The sequence below is a fragment of the Morone saxatilis genome, unplaced genomic scaffold (assembly GCF_004916995.1).
Source record: "Morone saxatilis isolate NCDOM2014 unplaced genomic scaffold, NCSU_SB_2.0 Contig6, whole genome shotgun sequence".
Taxonomy (NCBI): Eukaryota; Metazoa; Chordata; class Actinopteri; family Moronidae; genus Morone; species Morone saxatilis.
Genome location: NW_023340206.1, coordinates 3153733 through 3164351, shown reverse-complemented (window position 1 = coordinate 3164351; position 10619 = coordinate 3153733). Strand labels below are relative to the sequence as shown.

Here is a 10619-nt window from a genome sequence, read left to right as displayed (position 1 = left end):
CTGTGTCCTATAAGACCATAAAACCGCCGTCCTGTAGCAGCTCCGCATGCTAATCTGGGCCTGTAAAAACTTGAGAAAGACGTGATCCAAATATAGTCCGCTTTAATGTTTGGTCCAACTCATGACGCCGTACTTTTGTCTTTAATAAAGTGCTGTTTCAAATTCCATGAATAAACCAAATCTCAAATGTAGGCCACAGAGCACCCTATGTCATCAAGTTAGCCAAATCAAGTGTGGGTCTATTAATAGTACTTTTTTTTTTCATTACGCAATCAGTGGATGACAGAGAATGCCAGAAGGCAGCAGCAAAGCATAATTTCTCTAAGATGGCTCCATCCAAAATTAACTTGTAGCCTAGTTTGATTTTGAAGAATTTAATGCTTCCTCTTTTAGTGCTCCCAGGAGAAACTTAGAGCGAATTCAACTGCATCAATCCGAGTGTCCAAAGGTGTACAACTCTAAATAAGAGCCTTGAACCTGGAGGATTTAAAATACTTCCTCCTTGGATCTCCAGTTAGTGTCTGTGGCTTTGATGTTTGGTTCAGAAAACAGCGTCTGTCCTTCGTGAGGAGGATGAGACCTGCTTTTTCCTGAACGTCACAGCCCAGACACTGAGTCTCCGCTCTGTTTTTTGCCAATAATATAAACGCAGCAGCAATAACAAATAGCTGTGTTAAATCATGTCCTCTGGCTTACTTTGTGAAATCTGAAAGTGATGGCTGCAGCCAGGGAGCAGGCTGGCTGACTGGTGGAGCCAGGCAGTAAAAATTTGGGATCCAGCACTAGCAAGACACTGCCCCCAAAACCTAACAGCTTCTCCTCCCCCGGAGTTGGCCTCGGCGCTCAGCTTTGATCGTCGCTTGCTTTTGGACGGGTTTGTGAGGTAGAAAACCGGAATTTTTGTGTTCTTACCAGTTTCTCCGCCGCTGCCTCAGTTTCCTCCAGCTGTGTGGTGGCCTGCGAGAGGAAAACAACGTGACTAACAGGCAAACATGTAGACACCGACAAAGTACGTTTTACTGTGGATTATTATGAAAACAATTTAAATGTCGTAATATGATCTGTTCCATGGCAAATGCATTTTAAGTGAGGCGTGGCAAATATATGACATTTTTTATGACCACAGAAATCTAGATGATTTTACCATAAAATATACACAATCATATCAAAATCAGGTCCCTGTCACAATATAGTATTCTTCTTAAAATCCAATCTAACAAAACTGTCTCATAAAGGTCTTTATCCTAGTGTGGGACCATAAAAATACACCCCAACCGATCACACAGAATCCTCAGCTACAACACGCCACATCTGTCCTCACTTTCAGCGCCTGCGGGACCAGGCTGTACCCGCGCAACGGGCCGCCGGCGCGCATCGCTGGTCACGCGCATCTGCTCGCGACCGGCGTCCCCACCGCGGCCGCGGCCAGCGCGCGGCTGCGGTGCGCGCCCCCACGCCCGCGCCTCGCCAGCCACCGCGTCACCGGCCTCTCACACACATCACGGCCGACAAGCGCTTGCCAGCGCGCGCGCAGGGTTACATACCTACCTCGGGCGCACCGCCCCCACCAAACGACAACTATACCCTACTCTTCCTTTAGAGAGACATAATCTGTGGACATTGAAATGGACACAACACTAGACAACATCGACAGCGCCAGAAGTAAACGTCTGTCAAACCACCAATGTGTGCATGAAATGCTCACCTGTAGCAGCGTCACTGCGCTGCCTTTTGGGGTTTGTGCGGCCTTACTCTTCCACCTCTTCCTGTTTACACCTCGGGAGAGAAGGAGAAGCAAGCTTCAAAAACAACAGCCTCATCGTGTTTTCTGAGTCTAGTGGCAGAGCCCGCTCTCAAACCTCTCACCTCACTTACTGCTACCGCTCTCCTCAGCTCCTCTTTTCTACCACGTCCCTCGGCTTCCGCGCTCATGACCCCAATCAGTTAATAGACTGTAGTCAACCCCCCCCCCCCCCCCATATTAGTTACAATATTACTTTTGTCGGCACCCCCCTAATCATTTGAAATCCAACAATCCAATCAGATCCTTGGATTCATTTTTGTAATGGTGGAGGAAACTCGTTTGGAAGATTCAGCAGACGGAAATATTCCATTACTTTGATTTTAACAAACAAAACTGGATTTTAATCGTCCTAAGTGTGAATTTTACTAATTACTGAAATAACTAATTAATCAGGGAGTATCAGAAAAGTTGTTGTACAGTAATAAATAAATAAATAATATTACTTTTGAAAAGAGAAATTAGTCATAATTTAAATTTTTTGAGTAACTAGCCTAACACTGCTGGGGAGGGACAACGTAGGGAAAAGAAACAAAGAAGAAAGAGGAGTGACAGAGAAAGGCCTGACCTCTGAAAAGAGATCTGAAAGATCATCAGCGATAGATAGGACTGTGCAGGAGTCAGTCTACCTGCTGTGTGAGAAGACCTCCAGTGCCACAGAGGGCGCCACTTCCAGAGGCTCCCAGGCCAGGTCCTTGTGGATTAGCTGCTGGGCCCCTCGGGTCAGAGACCGCAACGACTCCTGGGGAAAAAGAAACGCAGCCATGTTGGTTTACAAACAGCACTCACAAAAGGATCAGGTATGGTCAGACACAGGAGTTCTGTAATCCAAAGCACGAACCAACAAATCACAGCTCTGAATCATTCCTCCCCAACTGCTGCTGACAAACAGAGGCTTCACTTTAAAGCTGATGATAAAAAAATGTACGCTACTACATCACCAGCTCTCTCTGTCTGTCTCTCTCTCAGTATTAGGAGTTTAAAGCAGGAAGTTACCACAACCTAGAAATATTAACTCTATTCAGGTCAGATGACGACTGAGTGGGTGGAGAAGTTTAGCTGAGCACAGCGTCTGTCGTTTCTGAAGGACAAAACCACCTTTGAAGTCTACAACAGGCGAGTATTTGATCCTCAAAATATGACTTTCGGGTGGAATGTCACGTTACAGAGAAACACTGAGAATTGTCAGGTTTTGCTGACCTCTAATGGTAAGAAAGCTCATCTAGCTGCAGTAATATAATGTAGATAGAGAAGAAACTGGTGAAAAGGATGAGAGAAAAACATTTATAAAACATATGTATCTATTTATACCTTATTGTCGTCAATACTGGAAAATGTTTGTTAGAGATTCTATGCAAACAAGGAGGTAATGCCTACAGAAGCTTAACTGTGCTTTCCAACATGTTCACACACCTCAGAGGGAGTCCATGAGTCCAGCTGAGGGTCGAGCACAACATCACAGCAGAAGGCCCCAGAAGTGACTGCAGGGAAACATTATTAATAATTATCAACTACAACAAATGCCTGCAAACAATTCTATTTTAATAAGCCTAAATAATATATATACACTTTTTTTTTTACAGAAATATAACACCAACTACCTATTTTGCATCTGACAACAGGCCAGAAACTGCATCTACCTGAGCCCATCAGTCCTGACTCAACCCTTCCTGGCAGCGTAGTGCAGTGATTATCTAGCACAGATAAATTCTACCGGTATCTGCGGGCTGTTCAGGCTAAATCTGGAGACACAGAGAGAAGCTCCTCTACCTGGCACCTCTGGTGTGCTGAGTAGGTCCACAGTGAAGTCGTCCTTGAACGCAGTCTCCAGCACCTGGCCGAGCAAGGCAGCGCAGGAACGCCAGTAGGCCTGAGGGGAGACAAGAGGACACGCTGAATGTGTCACACTCTCTTCATGCTAGCACTTCTTGATCCTGCCTCATTTACACTGACCAGAGAGACATGCAGACAGAACGGCTGACAGGGGAGGATTTTGGAAGCTTGGAGACGGTTGAGGTATGGATTGAGCACAAAAGGTCTTAAAGGAAAGATGCTCAGAATATATCAGGACGGGGATAAAGAAGAAGCCAGTAGAAGGATGCCTGATTTCACAGTCCCTGTTGTAGGTGACTCACAACATGTGAATTTAAAGTGCAGATGGTGGCTCTAACACCTTCAACTGGAGTCACATACATTTGGATATAGATATATTGCTATATAGCAGACTGACCTACTTCAGCGTTTCTGTACATTTCCACAGGATACACACACTTCTCACTGTAAACCTCCATTACTTTTCCAAGACTTTCCATGACTAAGTAAAAGCACTTTATTACCCTCAAAATGCAATTACTTCCTAGTTAGTTGATTAAAAGGATAGATTCCCATTTTCCCAAGTCTATCTGACTACAATACCCACATAGCCCATATGTACATTGAAAGTAACTGTCCTTCCTGTCTGTACAGGCTGCAAAGTCCTCATTATGTGCAAAAATATGACACCCTGAAGCCTGAGTTAACTTAATCAAGAAGGTATTTTGATAAGTTCCCGCTCTCTGTTACTATTCCTCTAGCAAGACTGAGCCAGCACACTTTTAGAAGATACCTACTGGATTTGGCTAACTCGGACTGCCAACACCTTATATTAGCTCAGCTTGAAATTAAGAGTACATTTTACTGTGAATTTTGTCCACCACCACTTAGATTAGAAGCGCATTAGGAAGGGATCTCTTTGTGTACCGGAGGAACAATTACAGCAACAAATAACACTAGGGACACGTGAGTATTGTATTAAGATGCTAAAATAAATTTTAAGACCCTATCCTTTAAAGGTCAGACATGTAAAAGGTCTCATTAAAGCTGGAAGAAATAGTGAAACACACAATTCCCATTCTCTCTCGCTCCCTGTGAAAGTGCATGAAATACCATAACTTCCCTCATCAGCAGGAGACGCTTAAGGTCCAAAACAATCCCAAATCCCAAACAAGTACAATATATTTTTGTTGTGAAAGTACCTGGTTGACCAGCGTTGGCTCACTGCTTTTAAATGTGAGCAGAGTGAGCGAGCAGGAGCGGGTGAGGGGCTGGTGGAGAGGCCACGGTTCCCCGTCCACCAGGGCCAGCGCCGAGTTGGTCACGTGACGCTGTGTCAGGTCTGAGGGAAACACAGAGGAGCTCATCTGAGTGCAAAACGAGTATTTATTTATAGTGAAACATGCTGCAATGCATTATTAATATATGCAAATGAAGCTGAGGGGTTTCGTTTCTTCACAGATTGTGTTTTACAGGAGACGCTGACCTGAATTTGAAAATGGCAACATGAAGGATTAAATCTGGGGGAAATTAAATGAAAGAAACCAAGTTGTTTCCTCTACACATTTAATACATCCACACTCCCTTTCACTCACGTCTGGCACAGCTCAGCGGAGTGGACATTCCTCTGTTCATGATGAGCAGAGTACCATCCAACCCGGGGCCCTGCATGGACACCTCTATCTTCTCGATGCGAGGGTACAGAGCTCGCTGCCTGGCCTGCTCTCTGGAGAAGACGGCGTTGCGCTGGCTGCGCACCTCTGCGGTCAGGGGACGCACAACCGCTGCGGCAGACGCAAAGCCTGTGGAGGGAAAGGGACGGATGGATGGATTCAAGCAGAGGAGAGAGCAGATGATTCTCTGATAGCTAAACTTGGATATTCCAACATATATAGGATCCTGCTTCATGTTGACACCACTTTGTGTATGAAAACAGTTGTGAGGAGTTTTCAAAGTCTTAGAAATGAACCCCGATGATGCCATAGTGATGTCTTTAGGGTTATTCTAACAGGTAGTCTGTGTTTTAAAGTGGGGGTGTGGAGTTTGAGAGACATTAAAGATGCTACTGAGTTGCATTATGGGAAGTGTAGGCTCCAGTGTTTTGGCCGCTTGACTCATTTGATAGAAGTCAGGCTATTATGTATTTGCTTGGAATTTATAATTCATGTAAGCACATAGCACACTTTATCAATACTGACTATTATAAAAGAGGAGGTTTTAAGGTTTTCAGGTTTTCAGGTTTTCATAGCCTGGTTTCTACAATTATACAGGTAGTCAGTAGAAGTTTATCTCGGTTTTTTTTTTTTAAATCAAGCAGACTTAAACGATAATTTGAAGCTTTTCAGTGTGTGTATAACAGTAAAGAGTCCGGGGTTAGGAGGCAGTTTGCTTACCATGATTACCGCATTGTATTAAAGGGGTTTGCTACTGTATTTGAGACTTAAAACCCCAAGTTTATAAAACATAAGACATGTTACAATTTTTAAAGAACTTCTACACCACCTGTATTATGTCAAAGCTGGGCAATGGACCTTTTCCACGGCAGACATTTCAACTTGCCCGCGCAAGAAAAGCACAGGTGCATTTAATTAATAATGTCCTGCTTTATAGTGAATATTAACTCACTGCGACAACCAATGCTAACGGCTCAGAGTCGTCGCTAATGTTATCAATTACTTGTACTTTCCCTGCTAGGCCAAGTAAAGCTGTTTACTGTGAAAAGGTCTGTTTATCCAGACTCAACTGCAACATGAAGCCACAACCTGTCATTTCAACCTAGCGGGCTTTAGCTCACATGCTACCCGAATTCAATGTTACCCGGGTAACGGTTGCTAACAGTTACTCACGGCGTGGGAGAACTCGACACACGGTCCTGGTCGCCATTGTGAAGGGATTTCTACAGCTAACGTTACATACAAAAAAAAAAAACAGATAGATACAAAAGAGTAAATATATATATCTGTCTGCTACTTGTGTCTCTGACTGAAGGACGCCATGCCTGCTTGGTGTGCAACTAACATTTGGGTCCGGGCAGGAACTGAAGTCTCAAAAGGTTCCGTGTGACCTACAAGGACGAAGTGCTGTTCCAGTTTATGACAGCAGGTGTCGCTGTTGGTACTTATTTCAGTGAGGCTTATGTAAAAGCAGCCCTGCAACAATTATTGTATTGTGTGGACAGAAAGAAATCATCTTCTATATCAGCACCTCTTTCATCAAAACAGTCCCTAACAACATAATATATCACTGTATAATACTTCTTTGATATTCCTACAGGCACTTGTGATAAAGTTTTGATATTTATGGCGTCTCTACAATTTATTATGAATTACCTCAGTCTCTGTCTCCTAAGTGTCGAAAGACTGTTGCTCTTATGCTGATTGGATGGAATCCAAAGTTTATGATCTTGGCTCTAAAGTCTCACATGTCCCCAATTTCATCCTCTAATGGGCTCTAATGGCACTCAGAATTTGACAAATGCTTGTTGGATTTTTCAGGACCAGAATCAGCAGTAAGTGTTGGCACTAATGGCAGCAGCAGGAGCAGCAGGACGCAGAGCCAGGGAAGGCAGCCGCAAGAGCAAAACATAATAAATCATCTCGACGCGAGGCCGAGATGGAGCCAGATTACTGGTAAATAGTAAAGCGTAAAGGCTATTTTCACAATGAGTGCAAATTGTGTGACCTCTGGAGGTAAAATGAAAGGAGAGAGATGATTTCAGAGTAAGAAAAATATAGTTTCTTCACCATTAAATGCTTCACAACATGATTCATAATAAACACGCATGACACGTCTGTGCATAAAGATTTATTTTTTGTTGAAAATAAGTGTTTCTGACATTGAACCACTAACATATCTGATGTGACTTAAGATAAACGAACTATACACTGACACTGATGTTCACGTCATACAATGTAACAAGGCATTTGTATCATCTGTAAGGTGTAAAGACAAGTGTCCGTACGTGTCAATGACTGATTGATTGACTGATTGATACTGTCTCTTTGGGTGAGGTTGATTGTACTCAGTGTCAGTGTGACAGCACAACTTCATGCACACATCATCCACAGTATGTCAACATTTGGGATCTTCTGAATGAATTTCCCCAAAGGTGCGATTTCCTTTTTAGACATTCGTTCATCTATTCATTCATTCATAGTTAGGCGGGCCTGCTGTGAAATTAACTCCCAGTATGACTCCTTCACAGTGGTGTTACTTGACATCCGTTGAGATACTTGGTGACTGGTCTTTCGCTGCCAAAAAAAAAAGTCCCCCAAAAGTGCAAAAAGAAAAACACAAGCAGAAGAAAACAGGGCTGATAAAACTGCCGAGCACACTGCCATCCCTGCTTGGGCCTATGGCTGGTTTCCCAAAACAATTTAGCACTATGATCCTCATTGTCGATGGCTTTTATGATGGTTTTTGGCACCGTGCTGCCTTTGGGAAACCCCGAACATTTGCCTCTGTTGATCAGGAGGACGGTGGTGAGTGTGGGAGGTCAAGTGTTGTTTTTTTACTTTCAAGGGAAATCCACCCTGTGTCCGAGGAGTGCTGTATGTTGAAAATTAAATTTCCCCCTAAAGCCTGCTTTGTCCGCTTCAGTTAGTGATTTCCTACATTTCCCATGGATGCCTTTTGACCACAGCACAGGCCTAAACTGCTAGATACAGAAAGCAGGTAGAAACAGTTTTAGAAAGAGTGGATTTTTCCTATAAACCCCTCCATCTTCAAGCTATCTAACATGAATTCATTTGCATTCTAATTTCTAATTATCCTCCTATCCATCACCCCTCCGGCAGACCGGTCGACCGCTACTGTATGCTGCAGGCGGGGCAGCAGGTCTCTCTCCGGTCTGGCAGAGGGCAGAAGTCCATCTGCCTCACGATCTCGGCGAAAAGCTCATCCACCATGGTCTTGCTCTTGGCTGACGTCTCCATGAAGGGGCAGCCCCAGTCCTCGGCCAACGCCTGGCCCTCGCTGGGGGACACTTCCCTCTCCTCCTCTAGGTCTACCTTGTTACCCACCAGCACCACCGGCACCTGCTGATACCTGGAAATGAGAGAAAAAGTAACATCAGAGGAGTGTACAGCTGAAATCCGCTGCCTCCTCCCCCGCTGGGTGTGTTTTGTTACAGAATGAGACTACAGGAACTTCCTGGTACCTAAGGCAGAAAGCGGGAGGGAAAGAGAGACTAAACTCAGTGACAGCAAGTGTGTGTGTGTGTGTGCATTGTTGGCCTACATATTGTATTTGTTAGATGCTGAGACAATACAGATTTTGAACAATGCACAATGGAGCAAGAGGAGAGGGATAAACACTCAGTTCCAGCTTCCCAGGAGGCGTCCATCACTCCCCGGGTGTCTAATATCAGTAGGCGGTCCCATTAGAAAACTGTCATCACGAAAAGACACAACTGCCTCCTTTGAACGCTGTGATGCTCTATTTATTCCTGGATACATTATATATGCGTTAGCATGGCATGCGAGCTGTATAGTTAATGGCTTCCAATTCTTGTTTAAAATCGTTAGCTCTCCAACCCGCATCATTTCCATCATGCACTAAGCATGTCTTAGCGGATCAAAAGCTTTCTTCCCCAGCGTGTGGCTGACGATCCCAGTGCTCTTCCCTCGGAGCCATCAATACAAGGAAACCAGCCTGGAGAGAGCCATGGTATAGGTTATTGAATAATTGAATAAAGCTAATGTGCTGCTCTCACATGAGCGTTGGCCTCTTACCTTTAGAAACAACTTTTCTCCTTAATATTCAGCTTCAGTTCCTTTGTGTCCCCTTATTTAAATCAATTAACATGGAGACTTTTATCACTAAATATCAGGTACTACAGGTTTAATGTAGTAATAGGTAATTTATAGGTGTAAATGTCATTCAAATCACACAAAATACAGATGGAAGATGAATGAATAATAAATAAACCAATGCAGTTGTGGGAGATTTTGCGATCTGGAGTAGAAATTACAGTTCCAGTGAATGAATGGAGTGAGCAGGATATGGCTTCTGGGAAAATATGCTACTGTATGGAGGTGGCAGCAGAGATCACAGAGACAGATATCTCAAAATCTGGACAAATAAAATCAAAACTATCTCTGTGGATAGATACCACTAAATATAACAATACACTATGTGGCCAAACATATGTGAACATTGTACCAACGTTTTGAAGTTTTGGTCTGAGCTTTCCATGGTTTGGGCCCCTTACTTTGGATTTAAAGGGCCAGTCTGAAACCACTTGCCTCAACCAAGCATTTAAGGGCAATATTGTCTATAAGTGTCTATAATCAATATCTTAAATTAACAATTGATCAGATCGCTATTTCTATGTGAAAGGAGTTGCTCGTAGAAAAGGAAACCACAGAGTTATCATGCAACTCCTCAGTTCCCCTCAGCTCTATGGAGCTTTATAGTGTCTTTCAGCTCACGGTTTTGGTTTCACAGGCCACGACTTAACTGTTTTGGTTCATTCTTGTGACTCTCATAGCACAAGTTCTATACAAGGTCTACAAAAGGTCTAAAATCTATCTGCATGCAACATACCCACCCCAAAACGACAGACAGACAAAATTAGCGACAAAGCTAGCAACCAGCTGGTGAAGTAGTTGAGCATTTAGCAGCTAAAGAGTCAAATATATTCCTCTAGAGTTGACAGAGACCTACGGAGTGAATATTGGACTGAAATGTGACTCCAAATGAATGCTAATGTTGTTCCGTGTCTTTGGTTTTGGCTAACAAATGTGCCATATCAGCGTAAAAGGTAGTAGTTCTTCTACTGCCCCCAAGTGACCAAAAAGTTACTGCAGGTTTAATGCCCCAACATACACTGATATTTCAGACAATAGTGTGGCCACAGTTGTCTTACGTCAGTACACTAAGGTTGTTACAGGACAAAGACGTTCAGATACTAGATATTTCATTTCAGTTAGACGCCCTTCATGTTTTCTCTGATTAAATAACTACAGAATGTCAATTACAGAGGGTATATATTCTCACAACAGGT

The 10619-nt window shown here is 43.5% G+C and overlaps 2 protein-coding genes across 2 annotated transcripts in view; both read right to left on the bottom strand.

The window, feature by feature from the left end:
• Positions 1-1752: 1752 nt before the first annotated feature.
• mrpl39 (mitochondrial ribosomal protein L39) lies at positions 1753-6632 on the bottom strand (the record flags this gene model as incomplete). The annotated part of the gene is given in 7 exon segments (XM_035677994.1): positions 1753-1776; positions 2431-2543; positions 3215-3282; positions 3572-3671; positions 4816-4955; positions 5209-5415; positions 6460-6632. Coding segments are annotated over 7 exon segments (689 nt in total), but the record flags the coding sequence as incomplete, so codon positions are not given.
• A 792-nt stretch (positions 6633-7424) lies between these two features.
• The window catches only part of LOC118340130 (ras-related protein Rap-2a-like), a 13976-nt gene continuing 10781 nt past the window's right edge, over positions 7425-10619 (bottom strand). The window contains exon 2 of the mRNA XM_035677996.1: positions 7425-8659. Within this exon, the coding sequence (XP_035533889.1) occupies positions 8422-8659 (238 nt within the window). The 3' untranslated portion in view covers positions 7425-8421. The remainder of the gene's footprint in view (positions 8660-10619) is intronic.